Source organism: Thunnus albacares, chromosome 14 (assembly GCF_914725855.1).
Source record: "Thunnus albacares chromosome 14, fThuAlb1.1, whole genome shotgun sequence".
NCBI classification, from domain to species: Eukaryota; Metazoa; Chordata; class Actinopteri; order Scombriformes; family Scombridae; genus Thunnus; species Thunnus albacares.
The window spans coordinates 30,783,303-30,796,412 of NC_058119.1; the positions used below are offsets into that span (position 1 = coordinate 30,783,303).

The 13,110-nt window shown below is 41.4% G+C and overlaps 1 protein-coding gene across 2 annotated transcripts; it reads right to left on the bottom strand.

Moving 5' to 3' along the window:
* Window positions 1-670: 670 nt before the first annotated feature.
* LOC122996621 (zinc finger protein 135) lies at window positions 671-10,426 on the bottom strand. 2 transcript variants are annotated; one of them, XM_044372199.1, is made up of 3 exons: window positions 10,240-10,426; window positions 6,060-6,700; window positions 671-3,726 (listed from the first exon to the last, which is right to left on the bottom strand). In XM_044372199.1, the coding sequence occupies exons 2-3, from the start codon at window positions 6,644-6,646 to the stop codon at window positions 2,796-2,798; spliced, it is 1,518 nt and encodes a 505-aa protein (XP_044228134.1). In that variant the 5' UTR covers window positions 6,647-6,700; window positions 10,240-10,426; the 3' UTR covers window positions 671-2,795. The 2 variants fall into 2 exon arrangements, with proteins under 2 accessions (XP_044228134.1, XP_044228133.1); XM_044372198.1 differs by lacking the exon at window positions 10,240-10,426 and adding an exon at window positions 8,355-8,469.
* Between the last annotated feature and the right edge of the window lie 2,684 nt (window positions 10,427-13,110).

The following is a 13,110-nucleotide window of genomic DNA, read 5'->3' on the forward strand; positions in this document are numbered from 1 at the left end:
GCCGGCGTCCACAGCTGATTTATTTGATTTTTTTTTTTTTTGGCTAAAGCTGGTCCATCTGTCAGAGAGAGAGAGAGAAAACTCTGACTCCATGTTTGGTCCAAGACGTCAACAATTCAAATCACCTCCAACAATTTAACAAGCCGTGACGAACGAAGGCTTCCTGAAATCCTCTTTTTTTCCCCAAATCAGCAGATTTAAACGTCTCAGACAGACGTCCGATTAATGTCCACATTAAATTTGTCACAAAATCGAACATTTACCTGTTTTAACTGTCGTTTTGGATCATTTTAGTCAAAATGTGCTGAAATAGAATCTGTCAAATAAATCTCAGTGCTTTTATTTTTAGGCCTCGTTTCCCAAAAAGCATCTTAACGTTTACTTTACGGCTCACAGAATTCAGTCAATTTGCCATCAAAAAAGGGGAAATTCTGGTTCATTTCCACCTGATGTATTTCCCATAAATGCGGCCGTTGTGTCTCTCCGGGTCGTCTGCTCAGTAACAGACAGATGTGGATCCTGACGGCGGCTCCGTCTGCTTCCCCCTGAATCTCTCGAACGAAGCCGACGAGCACAAATCACCACGTTTATAGAAAACACATCAGTCGAGATCGTTCTACTTGTGGAAACAGCTGCTTTATGTTTGTATATTTTGGTCCAGATGTTTCTGTTTGAGTCCAGATTCGTTGTAACCCCCCCCCGCCCCCCCCTCCAAAAAAAGTGTCACAACATTTATTAACATTTATTTCTACCTGCTCACAGAATTTGTCCTCGTTAGATTTTCTTTGACCCGTTTCAGTCCAGATGTTTCCTCAGACAGACGTCCAATTTTAAGTCCAAATTTGCTGAAATTCACACATTTATTTTGTGGAAACAGCTGCTTCCTGTTTGTATCTAATTAATGACGCCAGAATCTCCCGTTTATCAGAGAATTTTACCTAATTTGTCGCCTATTGAATTTTTTTTTTCATCGTTGCAGTAAATCGCCCGAAACTGTCACAAAAAATCATCATCATTCTAATTTACTGGACGTCTGCTGAACGACGCGTCGGAGTCTTTTCCTGTCTGCTGTTGATGATGATGATGATGGTGATGATGATGATGGTGATGATGCTTAAAGATGAGGGTGGCGGTGGTGTTGCTACGGTAACGAGGACAGCTAGGTCAGGCTTGGCCGCCTAGATGCTCCTTTTTTTTTTTTTTCTTTTTTTTTTTTTAAACTTGTGAATCACATTTAAATACCATTTATATTTATATATTACAACATTATTCCAAATTCATAAATAAGTAGTGCAGTTTCCTCTTCCATCTCCACAAACACGACGACTCTGCTGCTAAAACGAGAAATCCAAACGTCAGATGCAGCAGGTCGGTCAGAGCAGCAGCAGCAAAAAAATCAAACACACCCTGCTGAAAAAACTACAAATATGGCCGACTAGCTGCAGGTTATAGTCTTCATGCATACGTTAACGTGGAGGAACGCCGGCTCCGACCAATCAGCACGTCTGCTCGGATTTCACATCTTAACCTTTTTTTAAAAATGTTAAATATCAAAGCTATAACACAGTTAACCAATCAGAACATTGTGCCAATAAGAACTTCAGCCAATCAAAATCACTCAGGAGGGAACTGGTCGGTGACGTCTGAGAGGAAAAAAAAAAAAAAAAAAAAAAGGTAAGAAAGAAAACAAAGATGGAGACGAGCGGAGGAGTCGCTGCTCCGCCTCCGATCAGACCTGTACGGAAGTTTATTAACGTCAAAACTGACAATTAATTTTTAGTTTTATACCAGATTTCTAATTTTTTTCCCCTAAAATTGTACAAAAGAGGACTGAACCTATAAACAGGGCTGCAACTATCAGTTATTTTCATTATCAATTAATCTGCTGATCATTTTTTTTTATAGATTAATCATTTAGATATGAAATGTTAAAAATAATAATAATGGGAAAAGAGTGATGCCTTTCATTAACTTGCTGCCGTCACATGTGAGAAACTGGAACCAGAAAATGTTTTTGTGGTTTTTGTTTGTCGTTAATAAACTTCTGTAAAAAAAAACAAAACAACAAACTGACCTGCTGCAGTCTGATCTCAGCACCTTTATAAAGAAATTCAATCAATTACTGTTGGTTTCAATCATTTCTGTGGAGACTCAGTTTCCCATAATGCTCTGCATGCTGAGTTCTGACTGTGAGTGGTCAGATCTACAGGCCCCCCCCCCGGGGGTGGGGGGGTGGGGGGGGCTGATGGGAAATATGGCGGCCTGAGACGGACAGACGAGAAGCTGACTCTGGTTCCCAGTAGCTCCAAGCTCGCTCCCTAAGTGGCTGATGGGAAATGGAGTGCGGAGAGAGGGGCGGGGACTGAGGCGAACAGCGTCCAGGTGCAACCTAACAGACAGGTGGAGGGGGAGGGGGGGGGGGGCGGGGCATCAGGGTAACACTTTAAATCTAATCCCATCCTTAAGAGCAAATCGCTAACGGTCAGTTCTGATCATATATGGATACGACCATATGTGGAGATCCCCCCGCCATACGACCATATATGGATGTCCTGCTGCTATCTACACCAGAGAAGAATCAACCAGTTCCAGTTCCCGAAACCTGGACAACCAAACTTACCCAGAATCTGTCCCCAACTGGTCCAGAACTGGTGGGGAACTGGTCCAGAAATCTTCCAAAATTAGAACCTTTCCAGAACTGGTCCCAAACCAGTCCAGAACCAGTCAGTGCTGATTCAGAACCAACCTAGAACAGGTCTAGAACCAGTCCACACCCAGTTCAGCGCCGGGTGACGTCACTCAGAGTCGGACTCTAGCGGCGCGGTCTCGTCTAACACGACTCTCTTCCGGCGCTTGGCGGCGGCGGCGTGCGCCCGCTGCTCCTCCTCCATGTGAGCCTTCTTGTGGCGCGAGAAGCTGGACGAGTGCATGAAGGTCTTGTTGCAGGCCGCGCAGGTGTAGGTCTTGGTCTTGGCGGCGGGGAGTCCGGTCTTGATGTGATGCTGCTTCTGGTGCTGCTGCAACTTCCCTCGCACGACGCCGTCCGCCGCCCGGTGGGTCTGCTGGTGCCGCGCCAGGCTTGAGGCGTGGCTGAATCGCTTCCCACATTGGCTGCAGCCGTGGCGACCGGCTCCTCCCCCTCCCCCGACGCCGCCGCCCCCTTCCTCCTCCTCGGAGAGGGCGGGGCCTCGCCTGCCGCCCCGCCCTCCCCGGCGGCGGCGGTTCTTCTTGCAGAGGGTGTAGAAGTTGGGCTTGTCGCGGGAGCAGAGCTTGAGGCGGATCTTGAGGTCGGACGAGCTCTCGCCCAGGTTCTCCTTGCCAGGCGTGTAGTTGTGCAGCAGCTCCTTGACGTGGGTCACCTGGTGTTTGGACAGCTGCGTGGACGTCCTGAAGCTCATGTCGCACTGCGGGCAGGCGTAGAACTTATCGCCGCCCTGACTCTGAACGATGGCGACCGCCGCCTGCTGCTGCTGCTGCTGCTGCTGCTGCTGCTGCTGCTGCCGCTGCTGCTGCCTCTTGGTCTTCTTGTTCTTGCCGCTGGCCTTCAGCGAGTGGCGCAGGGCGGCCATGTTGGGGCCGAGGGCGATGTCCTTGGGGATGCCCTTTCCTTTCTTGTGGATGAGGCGGTGGCGCGACAGGCTAGAGCTGTGGTTGAACTCCTTCCCGCAGATGTTGCAGGGGTGGATCCGCCTCTTCCCGTGCAGCCGCAGGTGACTCCCCAGCATCCTGACGGGTCGACAAAAAACAAGACATCAGATCAAACTACTTGATCGAGAGAGAAAAAACACTTATAGAGTCAGATTTAATGTATCTGTGATTTCCTCCATTATCACAAAGCTGGATCACCATGGTAACCAGCGTGGATCACCATGGTAACCCTTTTGCTGCACAGCGAAACCTGATCCAGAGCGGCAACAGTGCGACTGCTGAACCAATCAGATCGCTGGAAACACAACAACAATAATAATAATAATAATAATAATAATAATAATAATAATAAAGTGATTTCTAATAAAGATCAATATCTATGTTTATAGATCAGAAGAATCACTTTAATTACTATGATTATAGTTTAGTGTCAGGATTCTTATCAAACACTAAATATGAAGTTCAGCTGAGCAACGTTATCAATAATAATAATAATAATAATCATCTTATCGATGAAGAAACCGATGAAGATGATTCATCTGAGCAGACGTCTGATGTCAACTTTCACATTAAAGTTCAATAACAACTTTCATTATTGATTAATCTTGTGTTTATTGGTTGATTAAACCGAGAATCAAACAGGAAGTTCAGACTGTTTCTCTGCAGCTCAGAGAACAACAACAACAACAACAATAATAATAATAAACTCCAGACAGTCGGGTCTGTGATAAAACATATTTACAAGCTAAAGTTCAGGTTGAGTCACATGACAACCGGCTGAATGAAGACGCTCAGTGAGCTGCTGCCACCTGCTGGTCAGACGGATGATCTACACGTCTCAGTAGAGTCTGATCGACTTTATTCAAAAGATATTAAATATTGATTCTTGATGGTTTGTCAATAACTTGCAGGTTGATTCATGTTTATATGTTTTATTATGTTTCTGTTGTGTTGTTTGCAGCTGCGACGATTCGCTGAATCATCGATCGGTTGATTAATCAGCGAATGTTTTGATAATCGAATAATCGTTTCAGTCTTTTTTTTTTCAGGTTTCAGTTTCTCAGATGTGAGAATTTGATGTTTTTCTTTGTGTGATAATAAACTGATTTCAACCGTCGGTCACACACTGCTGACAGGTTATTGATTATTTACCAATAATACTGAGTCTGATATGATCCAACAACAAAGATGTAATAATATTTATCACTGAAACCAGGAAACTCATCGCTCCTCATCCTGCTGGGAAACTATTGATCGATCAGTGTGTGATCCTCTAGAGAGAGAAGAGGATCAGACACAAACTGGTTACAGAGTGGAGCATCTTCCCTCACAGACGATCTTTGGTCACAAACGGACAACTAACAGTTTATTTTCATTATCGATTATTTTCTAAATTAATTGATTAGTTGTTTGATCCATAAAATGTTAGAAAATGGTGAAAATATGGATCAATAACGTCATCAGATGTTTTGTTTTGTCCACAAATCAAAGATCTTCAGTTTACTGTCAGAAAATATTCACATTTCAGAATGAAAACGACTCAAAATGATGAAATCTGTCGTTTCCTTTCGTCTCGAGTTTTATTCTTACTGATAAACATCTTGTTTCACTTTCTAATAGTTCAACAGGAAGTGAATCAGTGTGAATATTAACTCGTGACAGATAATAAACCAGTGAGTCGACTCTCAGCCACAGAGGTCACAGAGGTCACATCAACTGATCAATGACTTGATCGAAATAATGAATCTTCTATATGTGGATTTATTTATTGTTGTTTTTATGTTAATATTAATTCAATGAATCTAAAACGATTGTTTTTCTTTGACGACAGTAAAACTGAACTGAAGTCGAGAACATTTTTATTTTTACGGATCAATTATCAGAAATCATTAACTTTTACAACATCTGTCTTTAAAGCTCAGGAGTCTCCCGCCGCAGACAGGAAGGAAGTGATTCAGATTCCTGGTTTGTTCAACCTGAATATTTTCTACTTTTTTTTACATCTGATGACGTCGTCTTTAGGAAACATTGATCCACGTTTCACTAAACAACTGATCAATTTATTGAGAAAATAATAAAATAATTATTAGTTGCATTTTTTAAGATAATTGTTTTGGCGTTTTTTTGTCTTTATTGGACATTAAAGAGGAAACGAGGCTCCTGAACCAGGAAGTACAGCTGCAAATAATCAGTATTGATCCATTAGAAAATATCGATCAGTGTCTCCTAAAGATGACATCATCAAACGTCTTGTTTTGATCTTCAGTTTGTCAGAAAATCTGTCAGAATCTTAAAAAAATGACTCCAAACAATTTATTGATGATCAAAATAGTCTCTGATGAAAACTGATCGACTCGTCTGATCAATAAGAATATTTTGGGGTTGATTTGTGAGATCATGTGCGTACAGACCTGCTGCCTTTGAAGCTCATCCCGCAGTGTGGGCAGGTGTACCGGGCCTCCTGGTGCGTCGGCTCCAGCGCCCGTTTGGCGGGCGGCGGCGCTCCGGCGCTCTTCCCGGTGTGCGTCTGCTGGTGGCGGTACAGGCTGGAGGCGTGGCTGTAGCACTTCCCGCAGTAGCTGCAGCGGTACTGCCGCTCGTCCGGCTCGAAGTCGGCCTGGTCCGAGTCGGCCTCGCCGTCCAGCTGGCTGCTCCCCGCCTCCACCAGCACCTCGTGCTGCTCCTCCTCCTCGTCCTCGTCCTCCTCCTCCTCGTCAGAGTCCGTCTTTATCTCCACGCTCTGCTCCGTCACCTCGCAGGGGTACACCTCCTCGTACGGGGCGAAGAACGCCTCGTCCGTCTCGATCTTCAGCTGGTCGGCGCTCAGGTCCGACGGGTCGTCCGAGTCCTTCTTCACGCAGGAGATGGTGAACTTGGAGCCGACCTCCGCCCACTTCACCACATACTCGATGGGCTGCGTGTCCAACTCCACCGTGATGAAGTCAGCGCCCAGAGCGTCCGACTCCGACACCGCCAGCTCCGCCTCCGAGTCCTCCATCCTGAACCAGAGAGGAGAGCAAGGTCCTGAAGAAGAGTCGCTTCAGGGGAGCAGCTGGAGGAGGAGGAGGAGGAGGAGGGAGGAGGAGAGAAAGTGGAGGAGGAGGAGGAGAGAGGAGGAAGAGAAAGGAGGGGAGAAAGAGGAAGAGAAGAGAGAGGAGGAGGAGGAAGAGAAAGAGAGAGGAGGAGGAGGAGAGAGGAGGAGAGAAAGAGGAAGAGGAGAGAGGAGGAGGAAGAGAAAGAGAGAGGAGGAGGAGGAAGAGAGGGGAGGAGAGAAAGAGAAAGGAAGACAGAGGAGGAGGAACGAGACAGAAACAGGGAGGACAAGGAAGAAGACAGAGGAGGAGGAGAGGAAGTGGAGGAGGAGGAGGAGGAGGGGAAGAAGAGGAAGAAGAAAGGAGAGGAAGAGAGAGGAGGAGGAAGGAGACAAACAGGGAGGAGGAGCAGAGCGAGGAAGAGTTTATTATTATTATCAGCTGATATGATGACACATGAGAGATTTTTATCGACTGTTTTGTACTTTAACATTTTGATTATTGATTAATATGGAAATTAATTCTTCAATCAACTGATTGTTGGATCAATAAAATAAACATCGTCACAGTTTCTAAGAGTCCAAATCTTCAAACGTCTCACGACTCTTCCATCATCAGCGGATGATGATAGAAAACAGAACTATTGACGATTTATTTGAGAGTTGATCAGCTGATCGTGTCCAGTCTGTCCACCTTCTTCTTCTCTGATATTTACTCCTTAAAACCAGTCAGCCCATTAATCAATCAGTCGGTTCATAGAAAATAAATCAATGCTCGTTACTGCAGTAAAAGAAGAAGAGACATTATTTTAAAGTTTTATCGTTTTATATCAATTGATTAAACACAGTCATGTGATAGGAATTATTAAACACTTTTAAATCCGTTTTCATAGTTTTTATTTATGGTGTGAATGACTGTCTACACTTCACTCACCTGTATGAAAGGTTCTGTACAAATAAAGTTACATCAAATATTTTATTTAAAGCTTCATCATCTCAGTGTGAAACTACCACAGATGTTTATACACACATATATAAATATATATATAGAGAAAGAGTAATTAATAGACGATAAGCTTCATTTCATTCTCTCACAGACCGTCATCAACTGAACTTCATTCACAAATCTGCCATTTTTAACGTCACTCAGCCTGTCGGAAGCCCAACCGACGCGACGGGCGGACTTTAACTCGTTAACGGATTATTATCTCACTCATCAAGCTCGGATGCATCAAATGAAACAAACAGAATTAGATTTACATGAAATATCAGCATATATATTCCAGATTTCCTCGTTATTCCTGCGGTTATTTGTTAAACACTGAGCACAGCGCGGAGGGCGGCTGCTAGTAGGGCATCCATTATTAAAGATGACTTTTCATTCAAATTTACTGCTTTTTTGCGGCTCGTCTGAAAGCCGAACTTACTAAAAAACCCTTTCATTCGTAAAATATCTTAAATCGTGTTAAAGGTAGTTTAATGTTCGTCGTAAAGCGCTGCGGGTTAAAACAGCAGGTTTTTTGAGCGGAGTTCAGGGGCTTGGCCGCACTCGGTCTCAGTGACGTCAGTGATGAGGAAGCTGAACGTTAACTGTCAAAATGAAAGAGAAAAGCGCGGGATAAACCGGAATATTACCGGATTTAACGGTGAAACGTGTCGGGATCCGGTTACTCACCGAGCTTTCGGCGGCGGCAGAGCGGCGTAAACGTTGGATTTTTACCGGTGAAACGGTCACAATAAACAGGAAGCAGGGACGCGGACACAAAGCATTGTGGGAAAGGATTAAATGGGGGAAAAAAACCCGGAAGTACGGCAGATTGCCCTTCAAAATAAAAATCACTGTCAAATAAAATGAATAAAATATAAACTAAAGGATGCAAAAAATAAATATATAAATTGATTAATAATAATCTAGATTAACGAGGAGGACACTTAATCTCAAATACTGTGAAAAAATGAAATATTGGATTTCCAATTCATCATAAACACAAAGAAATACATTTTAAAACTGTCAATGTATCTTTCAAATGAATCCTTCACATTTAAACTGGATTCAGAAAACTGTCAGCTGAGCAACACAAATGTAGAAATAACAGAGTTTTACGTTTGTGACATGATCCAAAACTTATGGGAAATCCTTGCATGATTGGCTGAGCTCCAAATCCATAAATATCGATTTCTTCTCTTTCAAAACCATCCAGGTAGAAGGAATATTGGAGAACAAGCGTATTTGATTTATAGTTAATAATAATATCATCATCATAACCAAATACTATATATACATAAATGTTGCTTTGCTAATCCCCCCATTGTGGATTGCACTAAAAATGAATTTACTCTGTTAAACAAATATATTAAAAAGTCAGAATATAGTTTATTCTAGCTCTGACTCAGTTCCTTATTTTTATTTAATATTATTTTATGGATAAACTTTCCATACTTGTATATTGCTATATACATCTTATATATATATATATATATATATATATATATATATATATATATATATATATATATATATATATATATATATATATATATATTATGTTCCCATCATGTTATTTAAATATATTGAGTTATTTCAACATTTATATCCTGTTTGTTTTCAACAATAACTATTTTGTTGTTCTTTCCTGTAAACAACTGATGATTAAATGATGTTTCAGAGACGTGATTCTGTTTTGGAAAGATAAGTTTAGCTTCCATGTTCTATGTGTTATAAATAAAGTTCCTTTCATATATTAAAATATTATAAATTCTCCTCTACTGTACTATTCCAAAAGATAATCTGTATTATTATACATTATGTAATAACATAATATATAAAACATGATATGTTCCAGCGTGACGATAAGCTGATTAATGGATTAGTCGATCGATATGAGAACAAATTAACGGTTTGAGTCATTTTTCAAGCACAAATGTGAAGATTTGCTGCTTTTCTTTGCCACAGATATAATTTCCTCTGTAATAAAATACTGATATTAACAACAGAAGATATTACAGACACAGCAGGAGGCATAAAACATTATGTTTGACATTATTATTGATCATAATGCCAATCATGTGATTAATTATAATAATTGAGGTTTTCTACGTCAACATCCTGACATGAGATCCTGATCCTGAACATCAGCGTATTTCTGTCATTTCTGACATGTTTCTTGTCTCCTGGTGGAGGTGTGTTTCCACGGAGGAGGAGGAGGAGGAGGAGGAGGAGGAGAGGATGAAGAGGATGATTTGAAGGAAAAGAAGGAGAGCAGTAAATATTCAGGCCTGCGGTTTGTTTTCTGTCACCGCAGCAGCGTCACCGGTTCTCTCTTTTTAGAAAAGACGTTTTCTGAATCCAGCATGAACCGGCATTGTTCCGGTATTTCTTCCACATGCTCAGCCTCAGCGGGAACATCTGCTGTCTGCCTCCAGCTGGATGTCGAGTCTCAGCAGATTTCCATCCGGACATCAGCTCACATCCGCACCGCCGCCGCTCCGCCTCTAACCCCGCTGCCATTTCGGTTTTTTACCGTCAAATCACGAAGATAACTGTCAACGCAAACACTTACGAGTCAACCCGGAACGGTCCCGCTTCTCCCGGTTCGGCCGTGGACGAGGATTTGAGTCAGATCTCGGTGCCGCACCTCTGTCACATCCCAGCCGGAGAGCAGGAGCTGCCTGTCGGCTAGCAACCGCTGCTGCGACGCCGCGGAGGCGGAGAGGCGCGGCGCGGCGCAGAGCGTCAGGTCGGTGGGCAAAGTGGATGAGACACTGCGGCGCGGAAGCGGCAAACGGAGGATCGTCCAGATTCCTCTCCGGTCTGTGATTGGTGCAGCTCCTGCGCAGCCTGCTCGGTGCCTCCAATCTGATTGGCTGTTGGACTGAAAACCCGCAAACTCTGCCTTTAAATGTCGCGAGGTGTCGTGAAGCATCGGAACATCCCGAATCTGACCCATAGATGTATAATAAGAATATTATCTTATAATATATCCATGATCTGACCGAAAGATGAGCAGATACAAGTACATTTACTCAAGTACTGAATTTAACTACAGTTTAGAGGTACTTGTACTTTACTTGAGTATTTCCATGTGATGCTACTTTCTACATTTCAGAGGGAAATATTGTACTTTCTACTCCACTACATTTATTTGACAGCTTTAGTTACTTTTCAGATGAAGATTTGACACAATGGATAATATAACAAGCTTTTAAAATACAACACATTGTTAAAGATGAAACCAGTGGTTTCCAACCTTTTTGGCTTTTGACGTCTTACAAAAAGCAGTGTGTAGTCGGGGTCACATTTCACATGTCTATGAGTTGTTAACAGCTCCACCAAATAGTGATTTTTCCCTCTAAACTTCTCACATGCTTTCATTTCAATAAATGTTCAAATGATCCAATATTTCAGCAAAAATCAAAGATTAGAGAAAAAGTCCAAAAACTGAAAACAGATTTGTGTATCAGAACTTTGTTTTTTCTTCTTTCCTCTCCCATTAATCATCTCACCACCCCTCAGATTTATCTGCTGACCCTTTGGAGGGGCCCGACCCCTAGGTTGGGAACCACTGGACTAAACTAGCTAACTGTATATAAAGTAGTGTAAACTAGCTCCACCTCCAGCAGCTACAACAGTAACATGCTGCTCTAACACTGATGCTTCACTATTAATAATCTAATGATGTCATATATAATAATATATCAGTCAGAGGGACCAAACCACTACTTTTACTGCAATACTTTAACTACATCAAGCTCATAATACTTATGTACTTTTACTGCAATACTTTAACTACATCAAGCTCATAATACTTATGTACTTTTACTGCAATACTTTAACTACATCAAGCTCATAATACTATGTACTTTTACTGTAGAAGGATTTTTCATGCAGGACTTTTACTTGTAATGGAGTATTTTTTGCTGTACTTACTGCAGTAAGGTATCTGAATATTTCTTCCACTACTGTGTTATTAATTAATCATCAGTTACTGATTATATTTTACAAAATATCAACTTTTTATATTCAGATCACGTCGCTGTCTGAGGTTCTCGTCCTCTGCTGCTTCACACACGGTGGATAAAAATGATTGAAAGGTCTCAACTCAAGGTCTACTTTCTAGCTTTTTTGAGCTTTCGGCTGCATTTCATGGTGTTCATCGTGAGTGACAGGAACTGGCTGGTGTCTGCTGAGGTTATTTTGTCACCGTCACACAATAAGCTGCTGAAATCTGAGATTCATGTGTTTGTTAAAATCGATCAGACTGAAGACAAGACAGATTGTGATGAAGGTGTGTCCAGTATAAACAGCAGGACTGATTCAATAAAAAACCTTTTTCAGTGTTCATATTTTCCATTTTAAACACTTTTTGTTTTTGTTTTTGTTGATATTCTTCCACTGCAGCGTAACAGGGAAACAACAATAAACTGCAACTTTGGAAGGAATCTGTTTTACTGCAGAAAACTCATATTAACTTCAGATAAACCACTGAATACATATGTTTATATTTGATACATCTCCTCCATCTCTTACACATTCCTGGTTGATATTTTTATACTTTACATTCTCCTCAATTTAAACTTGTAACAACTCTTTTCACTTCAAATATATTTTGCATGTTTTTCGCTGTAAATTTCTACTCTGTTTTATATTATTTATGATCATCGTAACATCAAGATAAATCCCTTGTATGTGCAAATAAACCAGTTTTTGCCTGTGATTAATGTCCAGTATGAAGGTGCTTCAGTGTTCAGACATGAAGCTGCAGTGAGTCTGAGTCACCAGCAGGCGGCGCTCTCTGCCTTCACTTCATGCATCACATCATCATCATCATCATCATCATCATCATCATCATCTCTAATAATTTCTTCTTTAACTACATTTAGCTGTTTATGGACTTTCAGGATGTTTCATGCAGGACTTTTATTTTGATGTTGCCGTATTGATACTTTTACTGCAGTCAAAGATCTGAATATTTCTTCCACCGCTGACGGTGACAGCAGGGTTTTAATGAAGGGATTTATTCTGTTATCTACATCAAAATTGTAACCTTTACATACTTATTTTTTACATTTGAGAGCAGTAAAAACACCTGAACACTGTGTTCTTTTAGCTCCAGAATACACAGAAATAAAAATATTTGAACTTTTATGTATTTTTGTTGCTTCCTTCATATTCAGTTAAATCGTTGTGGCTGTTTTAGGGAACAACAGACCAAAATAATATAGTGTGTTGTGAATGTTTTGTTATAAAAACCTAAAGAATAAAGTCTTTCTGCTCTCTGGAAGCTTCATTAAGGATGAATTGCCTGTTTATTAATGACTGATGAGGTATTTGTGAATAAATAATAGATTTGTGGTTCAGGAATGTAAAATTTCAGCTTTCATTAAGGGGACAAATATTTGAACTGAAGGTCTGCTGTTAAACTTCTCAGTCC

Excerpts from the sequence above, each read along its gene's own strand:
- LOC122996621 (XM_044372199.1), bottom strand. The coding sequence starts at position 6,646 with ATGGAGGACTCGGAGGCGGAGCTGGCGGTGTCGGAGTCGGACGCTCTG. Across the intron at positions 3,727-6,059 it reads ATGAGCTTCAAAGGCAGCAG|GATGCTGGGGAGTCACCTGC; the intron begins GTCTGTACGCAC and ends TCGACCCGTCAG.